The sequence below is a fragment of the Coregonus lavaretus genome (genome assembly GCF_964263955.1).
Source record: "Coregonus lavaretus genome assembly, chromosome: 4".
Lineage (NCBI taxonomy): Eukaryota > Metazoa > Chordata > Actinopteri > Salmoniformes > Salmonidae > Coregonus > Coregonus lavaretus.
In genome coordinates, this window is record NC_139991.1 from 41,129,349 (window position 1) to 41,146,371 (window position 17,023).

Genomic DNA, 17,023 nt, shown 5'->3' on the forward strand with positions numbered 1-17,023 from the left:
AAGGAAAATGATGTGGATATATTGAAGCAACATCTCAAGACATCAGTCAGGAAGTTAAAGCTTGGTCGCAAATGGGTCTTTCAAATGGACAATGACCCCAAGCATCCTTCCAAAGTTGTGGCAAAATGGCTTAAGGACAACAAAGTCAAGGTATTGGAGTGGCCATCACAAAGCTCTGACCTCAATCCTATAGAAAAGTTGTGGGCAGAACTGAAAAAGCGTGTGCGAGCAAGGAGGCCTACAAACCTGACTCAGTTACACCAGCTCTGTCAGGAGGAATGGGCCAAAATTCACCCAACTTATTGTGGGAACCTTGTGGAAGGCTACCCGAAATGTTTGACCCAAGTTAAACAATTTAAAGGCAATGGTACCAAATACTAATTGAGTGTATGTAAACTTCTGACCCACTGGGAATGTGATGAAAGAAATAAAAGCTGAAATAAATCATTCTCTCTACTATTATTCTGACATTTCACATTCTTAAAATAAAATGGTGATCCTAACTGACCTAAGACAGGGAATTTTTACTAGGATTAAATGTCAGGAATTGTGAAAAACTGAGTTTAAATGTATTTGGCTAAGGTGTATGTAAACCTCCGACTTCATATGTTTACAACATTGATCAAGTTTATGTCTGTAGTAAATTATATTCCTGATTTAAAGTGCTGCATCTATAGCTTGGGGTGATACTTATATGATCAAATATAATTCTAGGCTTCTGAACATCATGCATTACATTGATCTAACAGTGGTACTACACAATTAAATGAAAAAATAAACATGACTTTAATTGAAGTATTTTAATACAAATTGTCAAGAAATATTATTAATAGGGTGCCCATTCACCTTTTAACACATTTAAAATAAAATACAGGCACTTCAGTCAATAGCTGAGAATCATTTCTTACCATATTTTCAGGGGCACATTATGACACGTTCATGTATTCGGTACTGGTACTCCTTTTTATTGTGTTACTACTTCCTTTTTTATTTAGCAATTATTATTCTTACTTTTTAATTATTTCATTGTTGGGAATAGGCTTGTAAGTAAGCATTTCACTATAAAGTCTACACCTGTTGTATTCGCTGTATGTGATCAATAACATTTTATTTGATAATGTACAATCACAAACCTTGGATATAGGTAATAATTTATATGAAAGAGTACTTACAGTCAAGGGTCAACATTCTCTCCTCCTCATTCTGCTCTCCCTTACTCTCGTAATGACTGACATATTGTCATTGTTATCTAGCTATTAACATAATTACATACATTACAATTCAGTGCTTACAGTGCAAACCTTTACAAAGGCAACAGGGCTTGCAGTAGGTAAAGATGTTCTACAGAAGCAATTATGGCATATTGGAGGGAAGCCATTACTACAAACATATGTGAGCTACATATAATCATAACAATTATATGAATTAAATGCATTTGCAGTGTGATTCATCCAAGGGCTCTAAGTACTTCATGATTGAGTAACTCCCACACCAGCAATGCATGGCACACCATGTACCAAAGACCATTGTCTAACTCTTAAAACACTAAAGTGTACATTGGCGAGCTGGGGTGTTTTTCTTAAAGAAGGACAAAGGGATGGAGGGAAGAGGAGAGAGGGTGGGGGCAGTGGAAGGAGAAAGGCCTGGCTACAACCGTGCTTTGGCTGTGTTACACTCAATAATACCAGCTGAGAGCAACTGATCTACCTCTGCTAGTTTGAAGCCAAACTCCTCCAGAACGGGGCGTGTGTGTTCCCCTATAAGGGGGTCCCGAGCCAGGCAGGGGTCAGCAGGGGTGCGGGACAGGACAGGTGCGGGGCTCGGAGTCACCTCCCCCTGGGCGTCCCTGTGGAAGGAGGCCCTCTTCTGGTTATGGGGGTGGGAGATCACTTCGTCCATAGAGAGAACAGGAGTCACACAAGCGTCCGTTCCATCAAACACGCAACCCCACTCCTCCTGTGTCTTAGTGGCAAACTGCTTAGTGAAGATCTGCCTCAGCTCTGGCCAATCAGAGAAGCTCATCTGGGGAGGAAGGTTGGCAGCATCCAATCCCAGGCCTAGAAATGGTGATATGCAAGTGATGAGATATGTGGAACACATAGATAGGGATGCAGTAGAGGAAATATTGGTTCCCACTAAATGTGGCAAAGTCAAAGTTAGATACATCGTAAAACATTTTGAAAACAAAAATGTAAGGTTAGGGTTAGACATAAGGTTAGCAGTGTGGTTAAGGTTAGGGTAAGGTTAGGTTTAGACATAAGGTTAGCAGTGTGGTTAAGGTTAGGTTTAAAATTAGATAATAAGAACAGACATTTTAAAAATAGTCAGGGTTTATGACTTTGCCACTTGCCCAGATAGTGACAGGAAAAATAAGTAATATCTATTCAAACTAAATCCATAGGTAATGAAAAAGCACCCATCAATGTTTGACATTACAGAAAGGTTCATCATTGATATTCCTTTTATCTGGCTCAAACAGTGTCATTCAAGCTGTGTGAGAATGACACACTTCATTATTTGAGAGTTTAGAGAAATCTTTAAACAAATACAGATTAGTTAATCAAGAGGTGTCCTGTGGGTATTTACAGTGTCTTCAGAATTTATTCATACCCGTTGACTTATTCCACATTTTCTTGCCCATCTACACACAATACCCCATAATGACAACATGTTTTTAGACATTTTAGCAAATTTAATGAAAATGAAATACATAAGTATTCACAACCCTGATTCAATACTTTGTAGAAGCACCTTTGGCAGCGATTACAGCTGTGAGTCTTTTTGGGTAAGTCTCTTAGAGCGTTCCACACCTGGATTGTGCAACATTTGCCCATTATTCTTTAAAAGATTCTTCAAGCTCTGTCAAATTGGTTGTTGATCATTGCTAGACAACCATTTTCAGGTATTGCTATAGATTTTCAAGTAGACTTGTCTAAACTGTAACTCGGCTACACAGGAACATTCACCATCTTCTTGATAAGCAATTCCAGTGTAGATAAGGCCTTGTGTTAAAAAATTGTTTTTTTCTCTCAATTTCATTATTTTAAATGAAGGCTGTAACACAACATGTGAAAAAAGTAAAGGGGTGTGAAAACTTTCTGAAGGCACTGTATCTGTCCAGTTATTAAAATGCAAATGGTTTTTACAGCTGAAAGACGGTTTGCATTCATGAAAAAGAATAGTGTGTGTTGTTTGCCCTATCTTGCTGTGCATGATGTGTGTGTGTGTGTGTGTGTGTGTGTGTGTGTGTGTGTGTGTGTGTGTGTGTGTGTGTGTGTGTGTGTGTGTGTGTATAATATGCATTATACATGACAGACTGTTAGATGTGCTCAGTATGCCAGGGGAGGGAAGGAGGGATCATCTGCAGAGAGATGCTGATCAGCCTGCCTGGACAGTTGGGAGAAGCGGTGGAGGAGCAGGAGAAAGACAAGCAGGAGAAAGACAAGCAGGAGAGAGAAGCAGGAGAGAGAAGCAGGAGAGAAAGAAAATAAGACAATCAGTGAAAGTAAAGTTGAGTAAAACTGACCATGGATGAGTTGGTTATAGAACTGTGGCTCAATAGCCCCGACAGCCATGTATTTCCCATCAGAGGTCTGGTACGTGTCATAAAATGGAGCTCCACTGTCCAGCATGTTCTCCCCACGCGAGTTGTTCCACATGCCAATACTACGAGATTTCCACACGAACGAGCCAACATAGGCAGCTCCTTCTACCTGGAAATAATAGGGAGGTGTAGGTTAGAGAGATCATGAATATACTGTTTTTACGATTGGCATACAAACTGCAAACACAAAGTTGCACTGATTTCAACATCATCCCTGGCCTACATTTCTCTAAATCAAGTTGATTGTGGAGGTCTGCACACTGCGAAATGTATAGTAACTTAGACTACAAATGCATTGAGATACCGATCTGTCATTAACATGCCACTCGCGATAAAAGCTCCAGCTGAAATGTCATTGCCAGAATCCATAAATGAAATTGTGTAATGAAGCATAAGTGTAACTGTATGAAGCAAAGATCTTAAGCCATGGTTTTACAAGTTGGATTGTACAACCCAGAATGAAGGGTTTAAAAGTGTCTGTGGTTTAATGCGTTAATTTTTTTTACTTACTCCTTTGATAGTTTAAGTAATAACCAAATTAATCAAATGTAATGATAATGATCACAGAGCAAGTGATGGAAAATGTTATGTTTCTGCTTTTCTAATAACCAATTTCTGTGTTCATGCAAGTGACTGATTGAACGTGCCTGGGAGGAATCCTCACCATCAGTATCTGCAATTTGGCAGTACGCCCTTAACCTTGTTTTGAGAAAGGGACATATCAGTTTCAAGGTCTCAGCTTGGAGAGAAGGAGCCTCATGAGGTATTGGTCGGTCACATGCATGAACCAAACGTTAATTATGAGCGAAATCATGCAAATATACAGTTGAAGTCGGAAGTTTACATACACCTTAGCCAAATACATTTAAACTCAGTTTTTCACAATTCCTGACATTTAATCGTAGTAAAAATTCCCTGTTTTAGGTCAGTTAGGATCACCACTTTATTTTAAGAATGTGAAATGTCAGAATAATAGTAGAGAGAATGATTTATTTCAGCTTTTATTTCTTTCATCACATTCCCAGTGGGTCAGAAGTTTACATACACTCAATTAGTATTTGGTACCATTGCCTTTAAATTGTTTAACTTGGGTCAAACGTTTCGGGTAGCCTTCCACAAGTTTCCCACAATAAGTTGGGTGAATTTTGGCCCATTCCTCCTGACAGAGCTGGTGTAACGGTGTCAGGTTTGTAGGCCTCCTTGCTCACACGTGCTTTTTCAGTTCTGCCCACAAATTTTCTATAGGATTGAGGTCAGGGCTTTGTGATGGCCACTCCAATACCTTGACTTTGTTGTCCTTAAGCCATTTTGCCACAATTTTGGAAATATGCTTGGAGTCATTGTCCATTTGGAAGAATCATTTGCAACCAAGCTTTAACTTCCTGACTGATGTCTTGAGATGTTGCTTCAATATATCCACATAATTTTCCTTCCTCATGATGCCATCTATTTTGTGAAGTGCACCAGTCCCTCCTGCAGCAAAGCACCCCCACAGCATGATGCTGCCACCCCTGTGCTTCATGGTTGGGATGGTGTTCTTCAGCTTGCAAGCCACCCCCTTTTTCCTCCAAACATAATGATGGTCATTATGGCCAAACAGTTCTATTTTTGTTTCATCAGACCAGAGGACATTTCTCCAAAAAGTACGATCTTTGTCCCTAGTCTGGCTTTTTTATGGCGGTTTTGGAGCAGTGGCTTCTTCCTTGCTGAGCGGCCTATCAGGTTATGTTGATATAGGACTCATTTTACTGTGGATATAGATACTTTTGTACCGGTTTCCTCCAGCATCTTCACAAGGTCCTTGCTGTTGTTCTTGGATTGATTTGCACTTTTCGCACCAATGTACATTAATCTCTAGGAGACAGAACGCCTCTCCTTCCTGAGCGGTATGACGGCTGCATGGTCCCATGGTGTTTATACTTGTGTACTATTGTTTGTACAGATGAACATGGTACCTTCAGGCATTTGGAAATTGCTCCCAAGGATGAACCCGACTTGTGGAGGTCTACAATGAATTTTCTGAGGTCTTGGCTGATTCCTTTTGATTTTCTCATGATGTCAAGCAAAGAGGCACTGAGTTTGAAGGTAGGCCTTGAAATACATCCACAGGTACACCTCCAATTGACTCAAATGATGTCAATTAGCCTATCAGAAGCTTCTAAAGCCATGACATCATTTTCTGGAATTTTCCAAGCTGTTTAAAGGCACAGTCAACTTCTGACCCACTGGAATTGTGATACAGTGAATTATAAGTGAAATAATCTGTCTGTAAACAATTGTTGGAAAAATTACTTGTGTCACGCACAAAGTAGATGTCCTAACCGACTTGCCAAAACTATAGTTTGTTAACAAGAAATGTGTGGAGTGATTGAAAAATGAGTTTTAATGACTCCAACCTAAGTGTATGTAAACTTCCGACTTCAACTGTAACTTGTCTGTGTAAGCAGTATATAAAGAGAACTAAAACGGGACTGCCCCGGTGGAGCGCACTTCAGACCGGTACTTTATGCATCTAAGTTTGACTGTGACCTCTCCAGCTTGCTGTTAATAAACAATGATTCATTTAAGATTGACTTAGAGTGTCCCTGTGTAGAATTCCATGCAACTTATTATGTGACTTGTTAAGCACATTTTTACTCCTGAACTTCTTTAGGCTTGCCATAACAAAGAGGTTGAATACCTATTGACTAAAGACATTTCAGCTTTTCATTTTTAATTAATTTGTTTAAAAGAAAATGAAAAACATAATTCCACTTTGACATTATGGGGTATTGTGTGTCAAAAAATCTAAAATGTAATCAATTTTATATTCAGGCTGCAACACAACAAATGTGGAAGAAGTCAAGGGGTGTGAATACTTCCTGAAGGCACTGTAGATGAGTAGAACACTGAGAAGCTCATCTCCACATGATAAAGCTGCTTGCTCAGGCTTCCTGGGGGTGCACCAGACTTGTAACTGTGAGTAATCACTGAGCATCATCAAGTACAAGGCTGATTGACAAGATAAACCTGCAAATAGTACATCTGCAAATGGACGTCCGATGAACATGACATGGGAATCTGATATACAAGTGTCACCGAGTTTTCTTTTGATATTCCATGCGGTGTGAATTTGTAGGTTCAAGTTGTAGAGTTAAGCTTTATATGAAGAATCTGGAGGCGAATATCACTTTTAGTTGACTTTAAAGAAACAAACAACATAACACAACATAACACCGGAGACTGTCTTCCCTGGACTTGCTATTTGACGGGTGCACGCGGACTGACTCGCCTAATCACCATTTATGACGTCATGAATATACACGCTATTATAAAATAGTTCCAATACAACACATCACCCTTTCTTTGAGTCTTTTAAGATATGTTTCTAAAATGTGTCAAAACATCACATTACATTAATTACTGTTTATATCCATCACTCTGTAATAAACTTTTGTCTCCTTAACATATGAATTCGTAAACAACTGTTTTGAAAAGTTAATCAACACAAACATCAACTACTTTTTGGTCAACCGAATAATCCCTAGAACAGTCTCTTGTTTCTTCAACATTAACTATATTCTAACCTAAGGTGAGCTGGGTAAACTGCCAGTCACCTTCATAGCTGCAGTGGGGTTATTCTGCCACATAGTGCAGATTACGTGTCAACTACTGCCCATACTCTCCATATTTGTCTGGTGATTTGACAACTCTGCCACGAGAAGTCATGTGTACTGGAGTCTGTGGTGCTGTGACAGGAGGTAGGTCGGCATCAAGAAAAGGTAAGTGCAACTCTGTGTCACACTCTGGTTGTTCCTCTCCACCCTCTGTAGAAGTCTCTGGAGCACTGGAAGGGTTTCAGGTGGCGTCAATTTCTGCGAAGCACTCCCTTGTCTGTCTGTACCAAGTATGACGTGGGTGTGTCACACTGTTGAAGCACTAATGCTGCCTTTGAGCAGCCTTTTTCCACCACCCAGCTTCACGGCGACGTTGACTCCGGGCTGGAGTTCTGGAAGGGTTCTGACGTTGCACATGTTGTTGTAGACACGCCTGTAGCTCTGCTTTGCTCTCTTGTTGACACGTCTCACCTGCTGGAGGTCTGGCCATGCCAGTTGTAGGTTAGCCTCCAGTGTGGGGACTGTGGTGTGGAGATGTCTGCCAAGCTGGGCTCACACCTGTGGCTTGCAGTGGCGTTGCTCTGTAGGTCATGAGCGCTAGGAATGGGTCAGCCTGTTTCAGGATCCTTTTGGCGGTCTGCATGGCTCTCTCTCTGTCTCACCATTTGCTTGGACGTAGTGAGGTGGTAATGTGTCTGAAATCTGTCTTTAGAATTGCGTCAAAACTCTACCTGAAAACTGGGGAGCTTTGTCTGTAATTAGCACATTTGGGCATCCCCACCTGGCGAAGATGTTCTTCAGTTTAGCTCGAGTAGTTTCTCCTGACATGTCTTTAAGGTAAGCCATTTCTACACTGAACAAAAATATAAAAGCAACATGTAAAGTGCTGGTCCCATGTTTCATGAGCTGAAAAAAAAAAATCCCAGAAATGTTCCATACGCTCAAAAAGCTTACTTCTCTCAAAGTTTGTGCACACATTTGTTTAAATCCCTGTTAGTGACCATTTCTCATTTGCCAAGATAATCCATCCACCTGACAGGTAAGGCATATCAAGAAGATGATTAAACAGCATGATCATTACACAGGTGCACCTTGACAGTTATGTCACACGACACAATGCCACAGATGTCGCAAGTTGAAGCTCCCAAATGGGTTAGCATTATGCCCTCCCAGGCCCACCCATGGCTGCACCCCTGCCCAGTCATGTGAAATCCATAGATGAGTGCCTAATGATTTCCTTATATGAACCGTAACTCAGTAGAATCTTTGAAATTGTTGCGTAAATATTTTTGATCAGAATATTATATATATAGTACCAGTCAAAGGTTTGGACCCACCTACTCATTCAAGGGTTTTTCTTTATTTTTACTATTTTCTACATGGTAGAAAAATAGTTATGACATCAAAACTATGAAATAACACATATGGAATCATGTAGTAACCAAAAAAGTGTTAAACAAATCAAAATATAATTTAGATTTTAGATTCTTCAAAGTAGCCACCCTTTGCCTTGACGACAGCTTTGCACACGCTTGGCATTCTCTCAACCAGGTTCATGAGGAATGATTTTCCAACAGCCTTGAAGGAGTTCCCACATAAGCTGAGCACTTGTTAGCTGTTTTTCCTTCACTCTGTGGTCCAACTCATCCCAAACCATCTCAATTGGTTGAGGTCGGGTGATTGTGGAGGCCAGATCATCTGATGCAGCATGCCATCACTCTCCTTCTTGGTCAAATAGCCCTTACACAACCTGGAGGTGGGTTTTGGGTCATTGTCCTGTTGAAAAACAAATGATAGTTCATCTAAGCGCAAACCAGATGGGATGGCGTATCACTGCAGAATGCTGTTGTAGCCATGCTGGTTAAGTATGCCTTGAATTCAAAAATAAATCAGACAGTGGCACCAGCAAAGCACCCCCACACCATCACACCTCCTCCTCCATGCTTCACGGTGGGAACCGCACATGCGGAGATCATCCGTTCACCTACTCTGCGTCTCATAAAGACCCGGCGGTTGGAACCAAAAATCTCACATTTGGACTGTGTCTGTTATTTGAACTCTGTGAAGCATTTATTTGGGCTGCAATTTCTGAGGCTGGTAACTCTAATGAACTTATCCTCTGCAGCAGAGGTAACTCTGGGTCTTCCATGAGAGCCAGTTTCATCATAGTGCTTGATGGTTTTTGCGACTGCACTTGAAGAAACTTTAAAAGTTATTGAACTTTCTGTATTGACTGACCTTCATGTCTTAAAGTAATGATGGACTGTCGTTTCTCTTTGCTTATTTGAGCTGTTCTATCCATAATATGGACTTGGTCTTTTACCAAATAGGGCTATCTTCTGTATAACACAACTACCTTGCCACAACACAACTGATTGGCTCAAACGCATTAAGGAAAGAAATTCCACAAATTAACTTTTAACCGCTTAAGGGATCTGATATGGTAATCCAAAATGTAAGTTTACACACTCCCAGGAATGTCATATATGATGGATCATTAGCTTATACACCAACTTTCACACATCTAGATGGCCGGGCGGGGTGGGTGTGTAGCCAGAGACAGCAGGGGTTCAAACTGTAGAACCCAGTTCCTATATTTGAATATAAAAATGGGTCTTATCAAACAAAACTATGCTACATTTTATCTCTGGGACCCTTAGGATGACAAATCAGAGGAAGTTTACTGAATTATTTACCTTCAGAGGTGAATGTATCAAACCAGTTGCCGTGATAAGTTTTTTGTTGTCGTGCAATCGCCTCAAACAATAGCATGATTTTATTTCACTGTAATAGCTACTGTAAATTGGAAAGTGCAGTTAGATTAACAAGAATTTAAGCTTTCAACCCATGTAAGACATGTCTATGTAAGTAACAGCAAACCTTCATGCTAATCACATTAGCGCACGTTAGCTCAACCTTCCCGTATACGTGACACCAATCCCGTAGAGGTTAACGAGGCACACCTGTTAATTGAAATGCATTCCAGGTGACTACATTATGAAGCTGGTTGAGAGAATGCCAACAGTGTGCAAAGCTGTCATCAAGGCAAAGGGTGGCTATTTGAAGAATCTCAAATCTCAAATATATTTTGATTTGTTTAACACATTTTTGGTTACTACATGATTCCATATGTGTTATTTCAAAGTTTTGATGTCTTTACTATTATTCTACAATGTAGAAAATAGAAAAAATAAAGAAAAACCCTGGAATGAGTAGGTGTGTCCAAACTTTTGACCGGTACTGTCGGAAAGTATTCAGACCACTTGACTTTTTCCACATTTTGTTAGGTTACAGCCTTATTCTAAAATATAATACTTTTTTTCCCCTCATCAATCTACACACAATACCCCATAATGACAAAGCAAAAACAGGTTTTTAGACATTTTTGCTAATTTATTTAAAATAAAAAACGGAAAAATCACACTTACATAAGTATTCGGACCCTTTACTCAGTACTTTATTGAAGTGGCTTTGGCAGCAATTACAGCCTCAAGTCTTCTTGGGTACGACGCTACAAGCTTGGCATACCTGTATTTGGGGACGTTCTCCCATTCTTCTCTGCAGATCCTCTCAAGCTCTGTCAGGTTGGATGGGGAGCGTTGCTGCACACCTATTTTCAGGTCTCTCCAGAGACGTTCGATCGGGCTCAAGTACATGCTCTGGCTGGGCCACTCAAGACATTCAGAGACTTGTCCCGAAGCCACTCCTGTGTTGTCTTGGCTGTGTGCTTAGGGTCGTTGTCCTGTTTGAAGGTTGAACCTTCGCCTGCAGCAGGTTTTCATCAAGGATCGCTCTGTACTTTGCTCCATTCAACTTTCCTTCGATCCTGACTAGTCTCCCAGTCCCTGCCGCTGAAAAACATCCCACAGCATGCTGCCTCCACCATGCTTCACAGTTGGGATGGTGCCAGGTTTCCTCCAGACTTGACGCTTGGCATTCAGGCCAAAGAGTTTAATCTTGATTTCATCAGACTCTGATTGGTCTGAGAGTCTTTAGGTGCCTTTTGTCAATCTCCAAGCGGGCTGTCATGTGCCTTCTACTGAGGAGTGGCTTCCATCTGGCCACTCTACCATAAAGACCTGATTGGTGGAGTGTTGCAGAGATGGTTGTCCTTCTGGAAGGTTCTCCCATTTCCACAGAGGAACTGTAGAGCTCTGTCAGAGCGACCATCGTGTTCTTGGTCACCTCCCTGACCAAGGCCCTTCTCCCCCGATTGCTCAGTTTGGCCAGGCAGCCAGCTCTAGGAAGAGTCTTGGTGGTTCCAAACTTCTTCCATTTAAGAATGATGGAGGCCACTGTGGTCTTGGGGACCTTCAATGCTGCAGACATTTTTTGGTACCCTTCGCCAGATCTGTGCCTCAACACAATCCTGTCTTTGAGCTCTATGGACAATTCCTTCGACCTCATGGCTTGGTTTTTGCTCTGACATGCACTGTCAACTATGGAACCTTATATAGACAGGTGTGTGTCTTTCCAAATCATGTGCAATCAATTGAATGTATCAATGTGGAAACCCATTTCATGAAGCTCCCGACTAACAATTCTTGTACTTTCGTTGCTTCCAGAGGCAGTTTGGAACTTGGTATTGAGTGTTGCAACCGAGGACAAATGATTTTTACGCGCTACGCACTTTAGCACTTGTGTGGCCTACCACTTCGCGGCTGAGCAGTTGTTGCTCCCAGACATTTCCACTTCACAATAACAGCACTTACAGTTGACCGGGGAAGCTCTACCATAGCAGAAATTTGACGAACTGACTTGTTGGAAAGGTGGTATCCTATGACCGTGCCACGTTGAAAGTCACTGAGCTCTTCAGTAAGGCCATTCTACTGCTAATGTTTGTCTGAGATTGTATTGCTGTGTGCTCCATTTTATACACCTGTCAGCAACAGGTGTGGTTGAAATAGCCGAATCCACTAATTTGAAGGGGTGTCCACATACTTATGTATATATAGTGTATTCCACAACTACCGAGTAGTTTTGCTTGTTGAGTTCACATATGTCAGCTGCTACTCTTTCCCATGGGCGACTGGGGAGTGGAGTGGTGATCAGAGCTTCCCTCCTCTGAATAGATTTGGACTCCTGACAGTGTTTGCATGTACTGACTATTTGCTGGATGTGTTTACTTATTCCAGGCCACCACACACTACTTCCCTCCCAGCACTTCACAAATGCCCTAATGACTGTGTCATGTATGCGCTCTAACATCTCATTTCTCATGTTTTGTGGCACTACTATTCTATTACCATACAACACTAGTTCTTGAGATGTGCTGTCGGGAGGTGTAGTAGGCTTTTACCTTGTCTGGCACTTTGACTGCATACTTAGGTCATCTTGTTGTCACAGTGTTTCACCATCTGCAGCTCTGCATCCTGTTGTGTCTGCTTCTTGACGACGTCAAACTTGGTGGGGGAGATAGGATGCAGTTCATACAGCATGGCCTCATAGGCCTCGATTATACTGGTCAGCTCTGCGATCTCTCATGTAACAGCTGCCTGCGGATGTCTGGAAAGGGTGTTGGGTTATAACGCATCATTCACACCAACAGTCTCTGGCACCTCAAAGGCACTAAGTCAAGGTCTTTGGAGTGAAATGAGAGGTTTGTGATATCACTGCAGTGTGAATGCATCTGGGCCATACAGATATCTGGTTAACTTCTCACATGCCCAGACTACCGCGAGACACTCCTTTTCCATCTGTGCATAGCGCTTCTCTGCATCTGTGAGAGTCCTGGAACAATAAGCGACTGACTTTAACTGTCCATCGTATTTCTGTAGTAGGACCCCGCCTAACCCATAACTACTGGCATCTGCACTGACTATGATAGGCTTTGTCATGTCATAAAATGCCAGTACAGGTGACTGTGACGAGTTGCTTTACCTTCCTAAAGGCCTCCACCTGCATTGCAGCATCACTCGATCAGGTTGATGAGCGGTTTGGTGACATCAGCTAGACCCGGTAGGTACATGCCTAGGCAGTGGATCATACCCAGAAGGATCCTCAGATCAGTCATGTTGCTTGGTGGCTCCAGCTGGGTGACGGCATGCCATTCTCGTCAAAGCAATGTCATAGCTAGTTGAGACGTTTCTGTCGCAGTAGACATTTGTCTTGGTTGAGCTTCAAACCTGCTTCCTTCAGTGTGTATAGGAGTCTCACATCATGATCCTCTGGTGTGTCTGAGACTATAAGGATATCATCCACGTAAATGGCCACGCCCTCTTAGTCCTTCAGGAGCCCTGTAATCTCACGCTGGAAGATGTCTGGGGCACTAGTGATTCCAAAAATGGAAGTCTGCTGAAACAGTACCTTCCAAAAGGCATTATAAATATGTTAAGCTCCTCTGTGCTTTTGATTTCTTCTGTTCTCTTTACTAAGCCCATTGCAACATCTACATTACAGCCTGGCAGATGGCTAACATTTGACCCCTTTATGACATACATTTTGAACCTAAACTGCTGTCCTTTCCAAATATTAGTAAATGTATAGTGACCCATACAGTTCAGTTCACCCCCTGGGCTGTCTAGTTACTGTGCTCTTCAGTGGTGGCATATTTTTTAGTGTGCTATAAGTCTTTTCTGATGACAATTGTATCTGCCTGTGTCAACCTAAACGTCTTTTAAAGTACATTTTATTGGCAGTTTCCACTGTCCATGCATTGTTTGAGTCATCAACATCTGTGACTTTCCCAGGAAATAGAACTCATCCTCTTCTCCTCCCCAGTTGGCTGCAGTAACCTCTTTGACCACACGGAAGCGACAAAGAACCGAAAAATATCCCAGCTTCCTACATTCTGCATTCCTAGCAGCACATCTGTCCTCTTTAGCTTTACTACATCTGAAGCGTCCTGTCATGTTCACATTGTGTCCTTTTTCTTTGGCCCCTTTGTTTTGTCTCCGTTTCTCATTGTGCGACGTGCGTTTGTATGCTACTTCACTGAGCTGTGCACCGTTAGCATCAGCCCCTTGTTCGCTAATATGCCCTTTTACTTGCTCCGACTGTCTCACAAGCTCTACCGCTTTGTCGAGCATCAAGTCCGGCATTAGCTGAAGCTTCTCTGACAAATCCTTATCTAATATCCCTATGACCAACCTGTCCGGGATATTTTCCTTTTTGGCAGTGTCGAAAGCGCATGAATCAGCTAGCTCGTGTAGGCTTCTGATGTATTTCTCGTGCAGGCTTCTGATCTATTTCTCGTGCAGGCTTCTGACTTTTGGGCGCGATGATGAAAGCGGCCTCTAATAATGTCCAGTTCACTCATAACAGTCTCATAAATCGTTCTGATCCTCCTCCATGGTAAAAGTGAACGTCTTGAAAACTTGTTCAGCTTCCTTCCCCAGCAAATAGAGCATAGTACAGACCTGTACCTCTCCTCCCTCTTTGTTTACCTTAGTTTCTACCTATAATGATGAAACCGTTGGAGCCATTCTGGCCAGTGTTCTGGGCAACTGAAGTCAAAGTTTTCAGGAGGTGGAAACTTAGCCATCGTGGCTGATCTTATGACTTCATGTAAAATTTGGCTACTCATGACTGCTGTCCGGGAGTTTCACTCCTGCTAAATTGTCAGAGATTTCTATATATCAATTTTTGACGAGCTGATCATAGCAAAGAAAATACTTCTGCATTTCCCGCTGTGTAAACACATTGATTCTCATCGCAAATAGGCTCAAAATAACTGCTGATAAACTTGGGTAGCTGATATGCAGATCTTAAATAGCCAGAATTATTAGTCTTAAGCCTTGGTCATGAAATCAGGATTAGGCTAATAAAGCCAATGAAACTGCCTATTTTACAAATGGTATGACATGGATGGGCACTCATAAAACTGCATTGCAGGCCGACTACACTATCCTAGTTTTGTGGGGATAGGAGGGCAGCAATTATTTTGTCTCGCCTTGGACGGCAGAACGGCCAGGACCGGGCATGTCGATAGGTACTTAGCACCTCTGCCAAGAGTATCGGCAGTAAATGTTTTGTTGTTCACATAGAACAGATCATCCACCATCAGCCTCGTTAAAATACTCCAGACCACAAGGTGGCAGTAGCATTATTTTTGCCTGCTTCTACATTTGTAGCTATATAGCTAATGTTAGCCAAATAGCAAGCTGCACTAGCACAGAGTTTCTAAACCCAGAGGCGGAACATCACGAGACTTCCGAGCACTCTTGCGAAACAGACCAAGCAGACCAGGCAAGGGTTTGGGGTTTGAAAAGTCAATGAGAGAAGTGAAAAATTCTTCCTTAGTTGTTATTTTCTCTAAAATCTAAAGGCACAAACTAGATTCGAGCTAATGTCTTAAGTAGTTGAACATGTTATTACTCCAACCTCGTAAAAGTGACACACGTTTTCATGTTTGTCAAAAACAACTTCATATCGAAGGAGTGCCTTTGATTTAACGGCCTGCACATGCGCAGTTCGGTGCGAGACGACCATTAGACCCGATTACATGTTTCTGCGCATGAGTTTAGCTAGCCAACGTCGCCATGACATCGCCTACAAATGTGATAGGGGATTTCTATTGGAGATGCAGTTTCTGCCCATCTTCACACAGTACTGTCTTTGGCGCTAGTGTTGTTGCTAGCTAGCTAGCTAGCTAGCTAGAGTTTATAATAAGCCTTTATTGATACTAGCCAGATGGCCACAACTAGCTAGATAACTATCTTAGCTAGCAACATTATAATTAAATCACAATGGATTCGTTTTTCAATTAAGCAACTGCCTGTTAGCTGCAGAGATTCAGTGGAGTAGCTAGCTAGCTATGTTGTGCTATCTGCCAAATGGAAATGCTAACCATTTAGCTAACGTTAGCTAGCAAGCGAACTGGCACTGGCAGTATGGGATAATGGAGAGTGAATTAAATTATTTCATCTTGCTAGATAGCTAGCTTGTAAAGCATTTAGTGTTGTGTTTATTGTGCAGCACTTACAACCCTATTTGTTTCATTAGAATGTGTGACACTGCCTGGTTCAGTTAGCAAGCTAACGTTAGCTAGCTAACTAATGAGAAAGTGCACATTGCCAAACATAACAAAAAATGCTTTGTCAAGGAACAAAACTCCTTAGCTAGATGTAAAATATGTAAAGAGTTAATCTAGAATAAAAATATTTATTATGCAGCTTTATTGTTTTAGTTAGAACAATTCAGATGAAAAGGGAGTGGATTCCAATGGGAAAGGGTCCCTCTTTTTTCCTTTTGTTGTAACGCGGAGGTCAGTGCTCTCTGATTAGCTCAAAGTTAAGTTGTCGGCCACTGACGGGCAGGCTTCTACATGTAGAAACGTCTGGTTCGTCGGTACGCAGCAGGCGGTGTCTTTTGTTCTAGCAAGAGAAAGAACGACCTCCTACTGTGCTAAGTACCTTTCGGCAGTCAGTCTGACCCCTCACAGCTGTGTTCATGTTTGCATGTGGCACTAGATTAAAGAAATATTTTGAGATGGTTGCCATTGAACAAAATGGCAGGGCTAATTGCCTTGCAGACCAACAATAATGATGTGATTGTCATGGACCCTCGCTGAGGCAGTAACAGCATATTACATGTACTTCTTACTGACAAAGCATCAATCATCTACATCACAGGCATGAATAGGAAGTAGCCGGCTGTTTGTTTACCTACAGATGCTGTCTACGTAAAGATAATCATGTCTTTGTTGGTTTACAGAATCCATTTGAATAGCTACAATATGATTTTTCCTGTAACTAAAACCGTGTAATTTTTTGGGAAGTACATTTGGAGATATCTCTTCAATGCATAGTATTAACGTTAAAATTGGGGTAACTAACTTTGGAAAAGCTATAGAAAAGTGCCAACAATGCCTGGAGGAAAAATA

The 17,023-nt window shown here is 41.7% G+C and overlaps 1 protein-coding gene across 1 annotated transcript in view; it reads right to left on the reverse strand.

The window, feature by feature from the left end:
- Positions 1-942: 942 nt before the first annotated feature.
- Positions 943-17,023, reverse strand: part of amacr (alpha-methylacyl-CoA racemase) — a 32,478-nt gene continuing 16,397 nt past the window's right edge. The window contains exons 5-6 of the mRNA XM_084160145.1: positions 3,527-3,713; positions 943-2,057 (exon numbers count right to left, since the gene is read on the reverse strand). Of these exons, the coding sequence (XP_084016271.1) occupies positions 1,648-2,057; positions 3,527-3,713 (597 nt within the window). The 3' untranslated portion in view covers positions 943-1,647. The remainder of the gene's footprint in view (positions 2,058-3,526; positions 3,714-17,023) is intronic.